Source organism: Clarias gariepinus, unplaced genomic scaffold (assembly GCF_024256425.1).
Source record: "Clarias gariepinus isolate MV-2021 ecotype Netherlands unplaced genomic scaffold, CGAR_prim_01v2 scaffold_30, whole genome shotgun sequence".
Lineage (NCBI taxonomy): Eukaryota > Metazoa > Chordata > Actinopteri > Siluriformes > Clariidae > Clarias > Clarias gariepinus.
In genome coordinates, this window is record NW_026520997.1 from 1003629 (window position 1) to 1022458 (window position 18830).

Here is an 18830-nt window from a genome sequence, read left to right on the forward strand (position 1 = left end):
TTGAGAATCTCAAGCACTTGGTTTCTGATATTTTCTCCATTTGTTTCTTTAAGGTTGATGAGTTTAAGGTTCCATATTCTACTGTATATCTCGGCTTGATCACATTTGTCTCGAACCATACGTACCACCTGCTCAAATTGAGCTACCTTGTCGTCATTCTTCCTAACCTTTGTAGACAACGATTTTAACTCCTCACCAACAAAGTCAACCATCTTTGAGAGATTAACGATTGCAACCGAGTTCTGGGCGATTTGTTGTTCCACGGATGTAAAACGCTCTGTAAGAGCATTGACAGCATAAAGTATGTCAGCATTCAAAACTTTAGGATCAACTTCCTGACAAGATTTTTTCGAGAGAGGACTACCTGTTGGAGAATTTGGCGACGAGTCATGATCTCCAGATGTCGTATCAAAAAGCGAAGAGAGTAACTTTCGGTCTTTATTCTTTGGCATTTTGCACGTGCGATGGTCAGTACAGTCTAGTTTACCAAGTAACGTTGATCAGTCTTGGACATAAATCTTAGTTCATTCCGTTTTAGTGGAATACACTCTCCATAGGCGTTAGATATGGATTACAAATCGATTAGATGATGTAAACTCTTCGAGATGCCTCAGAGCACAAATCAACACAACCGTTCAGGTCGCCATCTTACGCCACCCCCCTTTGTAAACTCAGTTTTTCCAGAAGGCACCTCCGTCAGGTGATGCGGGGGCTCACCTGAACCGAGGCAGATCATTAGTTACGTTATAAATAGCTGGTTGTTCTGGGAAACTGGGTTGAACTTTAATTTCAGTTCTGTTAATTGGGTATTTGTTTTGTCTAGTTATGGTATGTTTTAGTTTGTTTAGTTATAGTTGGAATTTGGTTTATGGAGCTCTTTAAGTTAAGTTTGCATCTGTCTTAATTTAGTATGTCTCTTTGTCTAGAGGATTAGCCTCTAGGAGAATTAGGCTTTTGTGTTTTCCCTCATGTGTAAGTAACCTCCTTTGCATGTTTAGTTCTTAGTCTGTATAAATACTAACCAGCGCACTACTAACCTGTTTAGATATTAATCTGTTTAGTCTCTGAGTCTGTCTAGTCTCCTCGTCTGTTTAGCTCTTAGTCTGTTTAGGTACTAACCTGTTTAGCCACTAACCTTTATAGTTCTTAGTCTGTTTCATACCTAGTCTGCTGTGTACCTAGTCTGGTCATCTCTTGGGTCTCTGGCTACTAGCCAGTTTAGCAATTAGTCTGTTTAGCTACTATCTAGCTTAGCAGCTAATGTGCATAACAGCTAGTAGGCCTAGCCAAGTCTGTCTTGTGTGTGTTTAGCCCCTTGCATGTATAGTCCCTTGTGTTTAGTCCTCTAGTCTGTTTAGTGCGTCCTGTCTCGTCTGGTTTGTGTTCCTCGTCTGTATTGTATATTAGTTTGTGTAATCCCTCGTCTGTGTATGTTTAAGTATTTTATGAGTTCTGTTTATACCATGCTCCAAAGTAAAGCTAACTTCCTCTGTTCATGTTTTGTTTGGTTTGTTTATTATTAAAAGACTTTGTTTGCCACCTATCCCCTCTGCGTCTATGCCTTGCCACACCTTAGCAGTCCAACACCTGACAAACAAATCCTCGTAATCTGACTCCATCATCTATGTCTAAAATATTTTCAGATTTTATGATACAGAACGGTCTTATTGATCCATGGAGATTTCACAACCCTTCAATCAAAAAAATTTCTTTTTTCTCCCAGGTGCACCATTCTTATTCCAGGATTGGTTAAATTTTTATTGACAGAACTCTTAATTTGTGTGTTAATTCTTCTGACTATTCTGGTATTGTAATATCTAAACATTTACCTCTGCTATTGGATATTCAACTTTCTACCTATAAACGTAGCCCACCACTTTGGAGATTTAACTCTCTTCTTCTGGCAGATAAAGAATTTTGTAAATTCATTTTAAGTTCTATTGAAGAGTTCTTGTCCTTCAATCAAAACGATTCAGTCTCATTTTCTCTGCTATGGGAAACACTTAAATGCTACCTGAGAGGTCAAATTATTTCTTATTCTGTTCTTGCTAATAAAAAGATTAATGCCAGGCTTAAAGAACTTACATCTGCGTTACAGTATGTCAACTAAAGAGGCGGAGCACTTGTTACTACGCAGTCGTGGCTCATATTATAATTATGGCGACAAGGCAAGTTGCTTGTTGGCGCATCAGCTACGATGACAAGCCACTTTGCATTTAATACCTAATATTAAAAACACTTATGACACTATAACTACAGATCCCTTGGAAATTAATTCTATCTTTAAAGCATATTACGCTTCGTTATATAAGTCAGAATTTCCTACGGACAAAGCTAAAATAAACAAATTTCTTCATAATCTTTCAAACCCTGTTATTGATACTAATATTGCCGGGCAATTGGACTCCAAATTTTTCGTTGAAGAAGTATCAAATGCTATTATAGCTATGCAGTCTAATAAAGCCCCAGGCCCTAAAGGGTTTCCAATTGAATTTTATAAAACAGATATTGGTAAATTGGCACCATTGCTTTTATCTGTATTTAATGGATATTTGGTAAGGGGTTCATTACCAACAACTTTCACACAAGCCACTATAGCACTCCTTCTCAAAAATGACAAAGATCCAACCTCCTGTGGTTCCTATGGGCCATTATCTCTGCTTAATGCTGATGCAAAGGTGTTGGTTAAAGTAATTGCATCTCGCCTAGAGGATGCGCTTCTTTGTATTATATCTGAAGAGCAAAATGGCTTTATAAAGGGACGTCAATGGTTTTTTAATCCGTACACTCTTTAATGTTATTTCTTTAAAGCATCTATCTGAACTTCCTGAACTTGTGATTTCTTTAGATGCTAAAAAAGGCTTTCGATAGGGTGGAGTGGGAGTACTTGTTTGCAGTTTTAAAGAAATTTGGATTTGGCGATTAATTTATTATTCTTTATTCGTCCCCTTAAGCCAGTGTTCATACTAATGATGTTTATTATATACACAGTAGGTGGACAAGCGGTATGATACTTTTACCGTCGCGCCGCATGGCGACTGCATTTGGGTTTGCGCGTTTGCTGGATTTTACCACTGAGTGGCGCTATATAACTATAGACTGACGCCTTAGGCATCAGGTCGTTCTCTATTATGTGAAAATGCTCTTCATCGACTACAGTTCTGCATTTAATACCATAATTCCCTCCACACTTACCACCAAGCTGGAGCACCTGGGACTCAGCTCATCAATGTGTCAGTGGATCTCCAATTTTCTGACTGGCAGACCACAGGCTGTAAGGATGGGCGGACATGTCTCAGCCTCCCTCACTCTCAGCACTGGAGCCCCCCAGGGTTGTGTTCTGAGCCCCCTGCTGTACTCTCTGTACACCCAAGACTGCGTGGCCACTACCAGCTCCACCACCATCATCAAGTTTGCTGACGACACTGTTGTGGTGGGCCTGATCACAAACAACGATGAGACGGCCTACCTGGAGGAGGTTGGAAATCTGGAGAACTGGTGCCAGAGAAACAATCTCCTCCTGAACGTCAGTAAGACAAAGGAGCTGATAGTGAACTTCATTACAAAGCAGGTGAGGAACTACCAGACCCCCGTCATCAACAGGAGCCCAGTGGAGAGAGTGGACAGGTTCAGATACCTCGGTGTTCACATCACGCAGGACCTGGCATGGTCCTGTCACATCAACACCGTGGTAAAAAAGGCCCGGCAGCGTCTCTACCACCTCAGACGCTTGAGAGACTTTAGACTGCCCTCCAAGGTGCTCAGGAATTTCTACTCCTGCACCATAGAGAGCATCCTGACGGGAAATATCACGACCTGGTTCGGGAACAGCACCATGCAGGACAGATGAGCTCTACAGAGAGTGGTGCGATCAGCTGAGCGCATCATCCGCATCGAGCTCCCTGACCTGCACTCGATCTACAGCAAGCGGTGCTTGACCAAGGCCAGGAAGATCGTGAAGGACCTCAGCCACCCCAACAATGGACTGTTCACTCTGTTGCAGTCTGGGAAGCGATTCCGCTCCCTGAAGGTAAACACAGAGAGACTGAGGAGGAGCTTCTTCCCGCAGGCGATAAGGTCTCTCAACCACAACCACACCACTATGCAGAACTAACACAATCTTTTCATAATTGATCAAATCTATCAATCTTTTTACATCCATGAACACTATGGACAATTACACGCACACCTTCCTTCATATCTACACTACATGTTGTACGTTTACATCCTGGACCATTGCACAAAGACACTTTAATAACTTTGCACACCTACCTTCACAACTACACTACATGTTTACGTCTACATCCTGGACCACTGCACAAAGACACTTTAATACCCTCTGCACAAAGACACTTTGGTTCTATGCATATTTGCACACCCAGTACAGTATATTTCAATTTGCACGGTATATTTCTATTTTTATGTACATCATATTTCTATTTTTATTTTTAGTTCTATTTTTCCTAGCACATTTCTATTTTTATTTTTAGTTCTATTTTTCCTAGTTTAATTTAATTTTTCTATTTAATTTCTATCGTATTTCTTTTATTCATATTTATTTCTTATTTGTAAACTTTAATTCTCTTTTAGGGTCAATGGCAGTCGTATAAGCATTTCACTACATTTCGTACTGTGTATGTTTGTGTATGTGACAAATAAAATTTGAATTTGAACCTAAATGACCATAAAATTAAAACACTGTCAGATTAATGTGCAAAAACTATATTGTAAAACTATATAAACTACATCGCCTTAATAAGAATCTAATTTTATTTAGGTGCACTCACAATGACGAAAAAACTTTATGATTTTGTTCAATAAAGAAAGTAAACAGGGTGCGCTGTTCTGTATTGTTTTCAGTGAACTTGAGCACGTCAGAAAATGTACCGAAACTCAGTGTATACTCACCTCACAGACGTGAAAAATATATACTTATAGAATACTTATAATCTGCTTTTATAAAAATAATGAAAAAAATTTTTGATTATGTAATTTGTATGAAAAGTGAATTGTAGGTGCGCCCACTGGTGCGGAGACGACGAGATGACATGATCACCATCAGCACAGCCGAAACCAAAGAAATCACTAATTTATCAATTAATTATTAAAATGGTTAGAGTGAGTATCATTGCTGTTTTTCCTCGAAGCATTCATAATCATTAGTCTACTCCTGCTGGTGCGCTCTGGAAAACTTTATGCGTGTGGAGTGCTGATTAGACTACGTAAATTAAAGAGCAGCATCACAACGCTCAACGCCCCGAGCCCAAACCTAAATATGACTTAATTATATTTAAAACTGTGTAGAGTGAAAAATGTCCCTTCGCGCCAGTTGGCGGTCATTTCATGAATGACTTTAAAATGCAACTGATTTATTTTGGCCGCTGCCGCTTTTCCACCTACTGTAGGGTTCGTAAAACTTTACTGCAGAGATGCAGATTTAGTGGAGGACTTGCATTACCTAATTTTCTAGCTTACTACTGGGCTGCTAACATTCATAAACTTTGCTACTGGTTAAAATCTTCTGGATCCTTTTGGTGTAAATTGGAGCTATCATCCTGTAAGGGATCTTCTATACCGTGCTGTGCTCTATTCCTTTTTACCCATAAAACCCTTTCTGTATACTGATAATCAGGTGGTTCTTAACACACTCAAGATCTGGTTTCAGTTTAAACGGCACTTTAAATTCGTAATGGCATCTTCTTCGGGTCCTCTAAACAACAACCATTTGTTTCCCCCATCACTCTTGGACTCGACATTCTCACTGTGGTGTGATAAGGGTATAAAACAATTAAAATATTTATATGTGAATGGTGTCTTTAATAGTTTTGCCAATTTGTCATCTCGTTATGGTTTCCCCATTACCCATCTGATTTGCTATTTTCAAATTCGAAATTTTGTTGCCAAGTGTTTCCCTAATTTCCCCTCTTTACCTCCAGAACAGCACTGGGAAACTATACTATCATTTATTCCTCATCATAGAGGAACGATTTCGAAACTCTATGATTCTATCCTGTCTCTTAGTATCCACTCAAATGTTAAGCTTAAGTGTACATTAGTAGATGGCGGCGCATGCTGATGCAGTGGCTTCTCGAGCTCCCGGAACAAAGCCTCTTGATAGCACACCAGATACAAGAGACATCGCTTTTTCAGCGCTGAAAATGCGAGGGAAGTATAGCGTAACTGAACTGTTGTACATCAGAGACAGTTCGATTATTTCTATTCCACCAGGACTAAAATCTGAACTCGGAAGACAGCGCCTCCTGAGAACATCGAAGTGGCGTAGCAGAGCGCAGGTGACAGCGGGCAATAGGAAACGTTGTGCTCACAGACAGAAGACAGGAAAGCGGGCGGGAGCGTCTGTACAATTAAAGGCTAGCCGACCTTCGATTACAACTCTCTTCTTGACCAACATCTGCTCTCTAGATAATAAAATGGACCTGCTACATTTGAGGATTAATGCTCACTCAGAGATGGGGAATTGCGCTGTTCTCTGCCTAACGGAATCCTGGCTAAACCAAAACATCCCGGACTCAGTCTTTCAAATTGATGACTTTCGGCTTTTCCGTGCAGATCGCGATTACCAGTCGGGGAAAAAAAGAGAAGGTGGACTCTGTGTGTATGTGAATGAAGGTTGGTGTTCAAGCAGTAATTTGGTTAAAAGTCACTGCTCCGAGTCGATAGAGTTCATGACAACAAAGTGTCAGCCATTCTATCTGCCGCGGGAGTTTAATGTTGTGTACGTCACCATTGTTTAAATCCCGCCGGGTGCTAATGCTACCGTGGCGTTGCAGGAGCTTCATGATACCATCAGCTCGCTGCAGACTAAACACCCGGAGGCATTTTACGTGGTTGCGGGGGACTTCAATCACGTGAAACTGACGGACACTCTTTCCAAATTCCACCAGCATGTGGAAATTCCAACACAGGGAGAAAATATTCTGGACTGTGTGTATTCAAACATCCGCGGTGCATACAGAGCTCTCCCCCGCCCCATCTTGGCGCTTCCAATCACATATCCGTACTGCTGGTGCCAGCCTATCGCCCCCTGCTGAGGAGGACAATACACACAAAGAAAACGATCACTGTATGGCCCAGTGATGCAGACATTGTTCTCCAGGACTGCTTTCAGTGCACTGACTGGCAGATCTTTAAAGAAGCAGCCACTTACCGGGATAAGCTGGACCTAGATGAATACACTTCTTCCGTCCTCGGCTTTATATCTAAATGTGCTGATGATGTAACCACCACCAAGACAATTACCTGTTATTCTAATCAGAAGCCCTGGCTGAATGCTGAAGTAAAGGCTTTGCTGAAAGCTAGGGATGCTGCGTTTAGGGCAGGTGATGCATCAGCGCTAAAGTTGGCGAGGAAACAACTGACGGCAAGCATTGTGAGGGCTAAATCCACATACTCCCCAAAAAATCCAGGGTCACCTTACTTCCAACGATCCGCGGAGTATGTGGAAGGGCATTAAGTGCATCACAGACTACAACACCAAAGATGCACAATGCCCTAGGGACCCTTCCCTGCCTGATATACTAAACTCATTCTATGCCCGCTTCGAGGAACATGACAACCCTCCTCCCTGTACCAAGCTCCCATCACTTCCTGATGACACGCCCCTTAAAGTAACAACAGCCGACGTGGAGAGGATTCTAAAAAGAATTAACTCCCGCAAAGCTGCAGGCCCTGATAACATACCAGGAAGGGTACTTAAGGACTGTGCTCACCAGCTGTCAGAAGTGTTAACTGACATATTTAACAGCTCTTTGTCAACTGCGACTGTTCCTACCTGCCTGAAGACTGCCACCATTGTTCCAGTCCCAAGGTGTTTAACAGTGACTTGTCTAAATGACTACTGCCCCATAGCTCTATGAAGGTAGTCATGAAGTGCTTTGAGAGGCTGGTCATGACTCACATAAAAGCCTCCATCGATGCCACTGTGGACCCCTATCAGTATGCGTACAAGACAAATCGCTCTGCAGATGAAGCCATCTCATCAGTGATCCACACAGCCCTTACACACCTGGAGAATAAGAATTCCTACGTCCGCCTGCTTTTCCTGGACTTTTCCTCTGCCTTCAACACCATCTCTCCACAGACATTAATTCTAAAGCTTTCCTCTCTTGGCTTAAGCCCTTCAGTAGGGAACTGGGTCCTAGACCTCCTGACCAACAGATCTCAAACTGTCGGGATCCATGACACCATCTCCTCCACCATCACCATCAGCACAGGCTCGCCTCAAGGTTGTTTGCTGAGCCCCCTCCTGTTCACTCTGTTGACGTATGACTGCGTAGCGAGACACTCCAGCTGTCATATAGTCAAATTCGCAGATGACACAGCAGTAGTGGGACACATCACTGACAACGATGAATCCTATTACAGAGAGGAGGTAGAACAACTGGTACAGTGGTGTAGGGGAAATAACCTCTGCATCAATGTAAAAAAGACCAAAGAGATGGTGGTGGACTTCAGAAAGGACAAGCGAACTCCTCTCCCCCTACACATTGATGGAGCAGCTGTGGAAGTGGTCTCCAGCTTTAAGTATCTAAAATAGCTATATATAGCTAAGGACTTAAACTGGAGCGTCAACACCTCGGGCCTGATTAAAAAGGCCCACCAGCGCCTCTACTTCCTTAGGAAGTAAAAACGAGCTGGGCTTCGAAGCCTGGTTCTGAAGAGTTTCTATCGATGTTGAAAGCATCATCAGCTCCTACATCACTGTGTGGCATGGTAATAGCACCGTAGCTAAGAAGAAAGCCCTGCAGAGAGTAGTTAAGGCTGCACAGAGGACAGTGGGTAGCAGGCTCCCCTCTATCACCGAACTGTACACTGCAAGATGCAGAGGAAGAGCCCTCCGCATTATTAAGGACTCCACCCACCCTGCACATGCTCTATTTCAACCTCTTCCCTCGGGCAGAAGGCTGAGGAGCCTTCAGTGCAAGACCACCAGGCTCAAAAACAGCTTTTACCCTGAAGCAGTTAGACTGCTGAACTCTAGCCGTGCTCTGTAGGTCCTCTCCCATTAAACACAATCAAACTTTTAGTGTAATATATAACTCTATGGTGCAATACATATATATAACCCTATAAGTCGAATATACAATGTGTGCAATACAGCCTCTGAAAATGTGCAATACACTATTTATAGTTTATGTCTAATTTCCTGCATAATATATCTGTGACTGCCCTTATTTATATTCATGTATATACATATTTACACCCCCATATTTATACTACTATGCTATCTCTGTGGCTTAAACGGGACCTGGGTCCTAATTTCGTACCAGAACATGGAAGTGTGCTGGTATGACAATAAAGCTCCTTGAATCCTTGAATCCTTGAATACATGGGAGGGGGAACTAGGAATTCAAATACATGAGGAGTCCTGGGACCAGGGTACGGTCTTCCACCTTTTGTGCTGGTCTTGGACTTATTCAATTTAAGGTCATACACAGGGCACATTTCTCTAAGTCTAGACTTTTTGAAATGTATCCGGAAGTGGAAAACGAATGTAATAAATGCCATGGCTCTCCTTGTCACCTTAGCCACATGTTTTTTCTGTGTCCTGAGCTGGAAGGTTTTTGGACAGGTTATTTTGCTATTATGTCAACTGTTCTTGGGGTAACTCTCCAACCTTGCCCTCTAATTGCTATATTTGGGATTACTGATCACTCACTTAGACTTAATTCTACACAAAAGGATATCATAGCTTTGTGAAGGTGTTCTTTGTTTTTTGAGTGTTTTTGTTTAGTTGTTTTTTTTTATATATAAATATCATTATTTATAAAAATGTAGAAATGTAATTTGTATGTCTGTAAATGCAAGTACTGTATTGTTTTCCTTTTTTCAATAAAAATATTTGCAAAAAAAAAAAAAAGATTTATACAGTGACAGATATTTCAATGCACTCCAGATAAGCAGGTCTGCCAAATGCCTTTTGTAAATGTAAATGATTAAATAAATGAATAAATTAAATAAATAAATTTATTAAATACATTAAATAACAGCATGCCATGTTTTAATAAATAAATAAATAAATAAAATAACAGCATTAATGACTAACTAAATTAAATTAATAAATAAACAAATTGATTTAATAACAGCATATAACACAAACCCACCCTGCTGCTCTCTAACTTTCGATTTCCTTTCTCAGTAAGTTTCATTTTACTGCTGGGGGACAAAGGGCGGGGGGGGGGGGGAGATGGGGGTTGCGGTTGTTGCATCGGGCGCGTCCCAAATCACACCAGCAGCCTGCTTCTAAGCAACTCTTTTATTCCAAGAGAGTCTGAGAGAGACTGAGACAGCCTGAGGAGAACACTGTGCGGTTTGAGACTACAGCAAAGCTTCAGAACAACAGCCTTCTTCTGCTCACTTACTTACTGATCTGCTTACTGAAGGCTTTACAGGGAGTTAAGGGTAAGACACATCAGATTCAAAAACCTTCTTTTATTAATTATTAATGACTTATTTATACTTTCATATAAACATAAGAGGACATGTTGCAGAGGGCCAAGATAAAAATCACAGCAGTAATAACAATAATGTTCATCATTGTCCTGTGTAATTGCCTTGCATTTAAATATAATTTCTAGGAGATCAAGAATCTTGTTTATAATTTATGTTTTTTTACCCTGTGTTATACAGTATCAGAGGTCATAAAACACAGAAAATAACTGTTTTTAAAAGGGACTCATTAGTTTATACAATTATTATACAATTTTCTTTCTCTTGAACAATTGTTGCTATCATTGTAATAATGATAAACTGCATCATAAACTGAACTAAACTGTCATGAATTGCATGGTGATGTTGTTGCTGTTTGCTTGAAGTGGCAGGCATAGACACAGAGGTATAAACGCAAGGAGTCTTTTTATTAAACAAAACCAATGAATAATAAAGAAAATAAACAAACAACAAACTTAACAAACAAAGAACTCTAACACATGCTCTTTAGCTTAACACAGGCATAGGGCTTAAGCAATCAAACATGGAGCTGAACTAAACTAAGATAAGACAGACCAGGGACGAGACAGACTAATGACTGATCGGGTTAGTAGCAAAACGGATTAGTATCTAAACAGGTTATTGTCTAAACAGATCATGACCTTAACGGGTTAGTCCAGTAAATCCAGGTGATTGAAACAAAATATTAGGGAGGACCTTTACTCATAGCACCTGGATTTAACACCTCTGCTAAACATACATGAGGTAACATCTGTGAGAGATACACAGACATTGGAAACACACAGAACAGTACTTACACAGATCTCTGGATATTACATTTAACTTAACAGAAACAACTAGAGCCAACTTAAAACAGATGTTACACAACAAATGCAAACTTATACAAAACAAAACAAAATAATTGCCCACTTGATAACTAATGCTCGACTCAGTTTCGGGGGGCCTCCACTGAGGCTCTGAGGATACAGGACCTCCACTAAGGCGCTCTGAAGACACGGGCCTCCAAAGAGGCGCTCTGAAGACACGGGGCCGCCACTGAGGCGCTCCGAAGACACGGCGCCTCCACTGAGGCCCTCTGACAAGATGGGCCCTCCATTGTTTTGTCGCAGGGCAACCTGATTACCTACAACCAGCTTGCCCCGGGCACGGTCCAAGCGCCACCCCCAAAAAAATTTTTCCCGGGGGGGCCCTTTGCTATGCCTTTGGTATGGTCGAGCATTCTGTCATAAATTGTGTGGTGTTGTTGCTGCTGTGGGTTTGAAGTGGCAGGCATAGACGCAGAGGTATGAAAGTAAGGAGTCTTTTTATTAAACAAAACCAATGAATAATAAAGAAAATAAACAAACAACAAACTTAAACAAAGAACTCTAACCAGGCTCTTTAGCTTGACACAGGCGCAAACCTTAACCAACCAAACATACAAGAGGATCAACACACAAGAGGCTAAGCACACAAGAGGCTAATTTTTATTAGTGGCTAGACCTACTAGCGGCTAAACCTCAAGTTGCTACACACAAGTGGCTAAACATACAAGTGACTAAACATACATGATGTAACATATGTGAGGGACACACAGACATTGGAAACACACAGAACAGTACTTAAATATAATTCTGGACAAACTAACTATTACATGTAACTTAACTAAAACAGCTCCATAAATCAAATGCAAACGAACATAACAAACCTAACAAAACTAGAGACAACCTAAAACAGATGTTACACAACAAATGCAAACTATTTTTTCCCCCCGATTTTCTCCCTAATTTAGTCGTATCCAATTCCTCGCCGACACTAGATGGCTCTCACATTAAGAAGACTATCATGTGTTTCCTCCGAACCACGTGATGCCAGCCGACCGCATCTTTTCAAACTGCTCGCTCACGCACCGTTGGGGGCGGAGTCACACACTTGGAGGACAGTGCTATCTGCTCCTCCTGCGTGCGTGATCTTACAGACGCCCCTGATTGGCTGTAGAGCCGTGATTAATGTGGAAGCACCAAGTACCTCTCATCCCTCCCCGCTGAGAGAGCTCGGCTGTGAGAGGTTACAGCATAACCCGTGAACCGAACCAGTGATCTCCACATGATAGGTCGTGCACTTTACCACTGCGCCACTCGGAGGCAACAAATGCAAACTAATACAAAACAAAAAACAAATGCCCACTTGAAATAACTAATGCTCGATTTTGGTTCAGGTGAGCGCTCTCATCACCTGACCGAGGTGCTTTCTGGGAAACTGAGTCCAAAAACAAAAAACTACACAAAACACACCTACAAAGTTATCGGGCGCACAGCGCCCTCTAGGAGTGATTTCTTACATAAACAAGAGTTAAAACAAATTAATTTCCATTTATATATTAAAATGTCTAGAATTATGCTTTCTTTATATTAAATTTTTGCAGATCATTTTATGTAAATGTATGACTTTACCTACTTAACTGCAGTGTTTTTTTTATCCAGGATCAAACTTGTCTCACAATGGGAGTTCAGGGTCTGCAGAGCTACATCGAGAAGAGTGACTTTCTGAAAAGTCACTGCTTTAGAGAAAGCAAACTCATCATTGATGGATCCAATCTGTACTACAATCTTTACTTCAGATCTTCTCTGGACCAAGCACACGGCGGAGATTACAAAGGATTTGAGGAAATTGTCACATTGTTTTTTAAGAATCTTAAAATGTGCAGTATTGAGCCCTATGTGGTGCTCGATGGAGGGGACGACGTCAGTGGCAAAAAATTGGAAACCAATAATGCAAGACGTCAAGATAGAATTGCAAAAGCCAATACCGTATCCAGGGGAGGTTCAGGAGAAATTTTACCCATTTTTGTGACAGATGTGTTCAAGCAGATCCTCCGGAAACTCAAAGTTCCCTTTATTCAGTGTCTGGGAGAGGCAGATTGGGAAGTGGCTGCATTGGCCAACGAGTGGAACTGTCCTGTTCTGTCCAACGACAGCGATTTTTATATCTACAGCCTCGAGAGTGGATATTTGCCCATCCCTCATTTCCAGTGGAGGGAAGTGAGACAAAATAATTACATTCCTACCAAGTCATACCATGTTGATACTTTATGTAATGCTTTTAAAGGCATGAACAAGTATCACCTTCCACTTTTTGCCACCATCCTGGGAAATGACGTCACCAAACTGGACAAAAGTGTGCTTCCAAACTTCTCTACCAGACCTGGAAGAAGGGCCCAGATTCATGGCTTACTCATGTGGCTGTCACGGTTTCGCAGCCCAGAAGAAGCCATCACCGCTCTCCTCAGATCCCTGAGGGGGAAAGCAATACATAAGGAAATGGAAGATGCAATACATCAGGGAATGGAGGACTACCGACTCACTCCAAGCTCCATATCCCAGTTCTTCATGAGTGGAGAACCACCGATAAGGCCTCCAGGCCCTTTACAGAACCTGCAAGACTGGACTCTGAAACCTCTGGCAGAAGGCAAGCTGGCTTCCTTCATCATTCAAGTCCTGATACTGAGGAGAGTCATGATGAGCATTCAGGTGGAGAACTTTGGGCTGAACAGCAGCAGTAAGATGTCTCAGCCAATTAGACAGATGATATACGGCGTTCTGTTGTGTACCAGGTGGCAGAAAGTTGGTGATTGCAGCACTTTTTCTGGAAAAGACCAGCAATATAATGTGGAGGAATATGACAGGCAGGGAATAAACCTGACCAGCTCCATGGTTCCAGCTTTTCCACCAAGACGTGTAACAGACCTTCACCTGGACTCGCTGTGGGAGGTAGTGCTGATGATTTATCTCAGTGTTACTATTAGTTATTATGATTTAACTAAACTTTTCATTTTACAAATCATGTACTTTAAGAGTTTCCCAAGGAGCTCTACATGGTTCTCCCTTAGGACACTAAAAGAGAAACACTAAGAGTTTCTAAGAAACTAACCCTTGGTTCTGTGATTTACGTGTAAGCTCTGTGATACTTATAAAACAGGGGTTCTCAAACTTAATATCGAAATGTCCAAATCTGTCAAGATCAAAGCTCCAGAAGCAAAGCAAAGGACTTTTATTAAACTTGCTTGTAACATACAGGGCTAGGTCTGGATTAACTTGCTATGTAGTCCAAATCCAAGCTGGAGTCTGGACTTTGAGAAGCCCTGCTATAGAGTATTAAAAATGTATGGCTGCAAATTGACCAGCGCTGTGCACACAAAATCTGCTCTTTCAAAGATTAATGAGCTTCAGCTGAGAAGAGACGATATTGTGTAATTGTTATTTTATCCCACCACAGACGAATCCATAATTAAAGTAAAATTATTATATCCACGTAAATTACATGCCAGTGTTTTTTCAGTTTCATTCAGTTGTGCAGAAATTATTACATTTATAAAGCACTGAAATTATTTATGATTATTAAGATAATACACATTTTGTAATCTTCTGTTCTAGTCACCGGAGAATGTGCGCCTGCAGATCCTGTTGGATGCTCTGTGTGTGTCTTCGGCGTTCAATTCACTCCTCATCCCAGCAAATCTGCAGCTAGCCGTGTATGTCACTGGTTTCTGGCTGAAACATGCACAGCCCGAGCCAACAGCCAAAATGTCCTGGGCTTTACTCATCAACCTGGTCTACGGACACCTGTGCAGAGAACATCAGACTGAGAAGGGTAGATACAACCTAAAATAGTTTAAGATAAAATCTAAGATAAATAAAGACTAAACACAAGATAGTTAAAGAGCAGAGATAGATGTCTATTGAACATGGCAGTGAATAGTGTTGGACAATTGCTCGGAAGGTTCAAAAACAAGTGTTACATTTAAATACCATAAATGTAAAGGCATCTAAAGATTAAACCAAGATATAGTACAAAAAACAAAAACTAAAAAGATTAATAGATTAAATTGAGATACAGTCTTATGCAAATGTTTAGGCACCCCTTGATAAATAACAGATTTTCAAATAATAGATTTTCTCCCATCCTTCCTTGCAAAAGGCTTTTAGTTCTGTAATATTCTTTGGCCATCTTGCATGCACAGCTCTTTTAAGATCTACACAAAAAATTTCAATGATGTTTAAATCAGGAGACTGTGATGGCCATTCCAGTACCTTCAGCTTGCGGCTCTTGAGGTATTCCATAGTGGATTTTGAGGTATGTTTAGGATCATTGTCCTGTTGTAGAAGCCATCCTCTTTTCAGCTTCAGCTTTTTTACAGATGGTGTGATTTTTGCTTCCAGAACTTGCTGGTATTTAGTGGAAGCCATTCTTTCCTCCACCTGTGCAATGTTTCCTGTGCCACTGGCTGCAACACAACCCCAGTTTTACTCAGATTGAGCTACAAGTGATGAGCTGCCATCCAGGATGAAATGTCTGTCAGACATGCTTAGATCCGGGTAGAAACCTAAGTGTCTGAGGGAGGGAAGGAGAGAATAAGTTGGGTGTTATCTGCATAACAACGGTATGAAAATCCGTGCAATGTTATGACCTTACTAAGAGACTGGGTAGAGAGGGAGAACAGAAGAGGACCAAGTACTGAGCCCTGGGGGACACCATTAGAGAGTCTGCATGGGGCAGATGTGGATCCCCTCTCATGTGGATGCCACCTTGTTTGACCTATCTTTTAGGTAGGAAGCAAACCATTGCCATGTTATTCCACAGTTTCCAAGGTTTGTAAGAAAAGATAACAGAATCTTGTGGTTCACTGTGGCAAATGCAGCGGACAGGTCCAGGAGGATGAGGACAGATGATAGTTTAGTTGATCTAGCAGCATTGAGCTTCTCAGTGACTGACAGAAGGGCGGTCTCTGGGGAATGTGCCTCTTTGAATCCAGATTGGTTGGTATCATTAAGGTTGTTCTGTGAAAGGTGAAGAGACATTTGATTATAAACAGTGCTTTCAAGAGTGATATTGGCACTTTGAAATTGGCATTTACTAATGACAGCTGTTGCCATGCATCAGATCTAACAAGCTGATTAAGGTCTGTAACCTTATAAAAATAATCTGAGTCTCTGGAACTCTTAGGGTGCCCAAACAGAAATATTCATAGATCAAGACATATTCGTCTACATCAGCTCTGTTTCTGTAGAACACCTAGAGTGCATGTCTTAACCGAAGTGTTAAAAAGTGAAATCCAATAATTATAGTGTTAAGTTTAAGATTTATCAATTCTATATAATTCAATTCAATTTTATTTGTATAGCGCTTTTAGCAATTTTCATTGCCGCAAAGCAGCTTTACATAGTCAGAAGAATTATTTAAGTTTGTATGAAATGTGAATTTGTATGAATCAAAATGGTCAGTTTGTCCCTGGTGAGTAAGCCGAGGGCGACAAGCCGATCACTTTTTCTCAGAATTGTCTTTTGGACATGTGCTTGATGTCTCCTGTTCTTCCCCTGTACTGTACGCAGAGGCAGGCACTGTGATTTCAAGGATTAAAAGCCTTCAGGATCGCAAAAGTGAGACGCATTTGGACCTGGAGCTGGCTCACGCTTACTGTCAGTGGCTGTCCTGTTTGAAGGACAGCTATGTTCTAAACCAGCTGCTGAACTGTCCAGTGCCCGAACCGGAGCTAGCATGGTACATCCACTTCTTATTCCCTATCTTTTTTTTTTTTTTACCTATCCAAGTGTAAATTCATAACAGCATTATAACTTAAAGCACCTCTATAGAGTCTTATGTGAAAAGATGAGTTCTTTGTAAGTAAGTGAAGATACATGTGCTTAGAATAGAAACACAGTAAACAGTGAGTCATTAAACCTTACCATGAAGGCTGTAGTTTTTTAAAAAAACCTCCTGCAATGTAATTATAAAATGTACAAAGTCATAGGTGTGGGTGTGTCAGATAACAAAGTAATTGACAGCTGGAAGAAGCACAAAGCGATGAAAAGGCACTTGAGATCACAATCTAAAAATAAAAACTTTGTAAGTTAAAAAGATCCCAACAGTTCGGGAGTCACCCATGTTCTGGCCTCTCCCACCTTCAGGCGTTAAACCATCTTGGAGTTCATAATAAGGGCTTTACACTACTTGGATCAGGTCCAGCTCCACCCACCAGACGTTTAAAACAAGAAATCTGAGATTAATAAGTGTTGTGTATTTCCTGAACTATGATCCAGGTTCAGCAGTGTGTGAACTTTGTGTGTGTTCCTCAGGTTATACAACGGCCCTCTGGTACACACCATCGCTCACGAGCTGATGAAGGGCGTTGAACCCGAGTCTCTTTTCGCCGGAGCCTCTTTCGCCGTAGAGCTTTACCGAAATCTACAGGCTGCTGTGAAGCGCAACGATCCAGCGGATGATCTGAGCAATGTGTTCACACATCTGATGTCCAATAAAAAGAACAGTGCGAATGTGTGAAGAGGCGGTTTACTAATGAACTGAATCTGCCTGGTTTTTAATTTAGCACTGCTTTTTTTCAGACCCTGTGATTAGAGTCTCTGTAATCATTCACCTTTCTGATTTATTATTTCCACCACATCACCATCACCCTGGGTTTAACGAACTGAGTGTTTTAATTGTGAAGCATCTCATGAATTGTACCAGATGTATTTTTATCCCCACAAGGGGGAGCTGTTATTCACATGTGTATTATCATGTAATCTACTAATAATCAGCTTGCTAAAGTTATATGAAGAGCTTTTAGTAACAAACAGGTAGAAAGCTGCAGGTGCGAATAATGCATTCTTTCCTGTTATTTTTCTTTTTGCATAATAGTTTAATAGGAGACGTATGTGTTCTGGTCTTGGCTTGTTTTTACTCTAAGCGGTTCTGTGCATTTTTATGTGATGTGTGCATTTCAGCTTATAATCTTCTGTTTTATATCATATGTGGTGGGAAACATTCCATAAAGAGGAAAAAGATAATAAGCCTACTGAAGAAGTTGTTCAATAATGTTCAATAGCATTACTAGAAGAAAACACATTTGGTGGAAATTGAACATAAAAAAAATAAAAAGGGAATTGTACGTGCATGTTATTCACAAGTTCTGACGTGTGTCTTTTTTGTTACACAGTGTTACTCACAACTCCAGAAGTGCGTTGATTTCTTTTGTCTCTTGTTTTATTTTCAACATCAAAGTACAACGGTTGTTACAGTTTCTTGCATAAATCCACTGTAGTCACGACAAGTCGTTTGCTGCGTTCTGTAGCTTCAGTAGATACTTACTGTATCTTTCAGCTTACAGTCTCATGGTCAAAAGCTTGTGTTCTCCACACCTTTCTGTATCCTTCCATGTCTTAACAACAACAACAAATCACAAGAATGAAATATGGCCCTTACAGGAATGGTTTAACCATGTATTATTTTATGCCTCGTACAGTAAGAAAAGTAGCTCTCAGTTAATAACAGTACACCACTCACTGTGGAAAAAGTAATAAATGATATGAGGGGAAGATATGGAA

At 40.9% G+C, this 18830-nt stretch overlaps 1 protein-coding gene across 1 annotated transcript; it reads left to right on the forward strand.

Moving 5' to 3' along the window:
• Positions 1 to 10266: 10266 nt before the first annotated feature.
• On the forward strand, positions 10267 to 18405 carry LOC128516959 (protein asteroid homolog 1-like). Its single transcript, XM_053490657.1, has 5 exons — positions 10267 to 10422; positions 12933 to 14219; positions 14883 to 15099; positions 16839 to 17007; positions 17583 to 18405. Exons 2-5 carry the CDS (start codon positions 12951 to 12953, stop codon positions 17785 to 17787), a joined length of 1860 nt encoding a protein of 619 aa, XP_053346632.1. The 5' UTR covers positions 10267 to 10422; positions 12933 to 12950; the 3' UTR covers positions 17788 to 18405.
• The last annotated feature ends 425 nt before the right edge of the window (positions 18406 to 18830 follow it).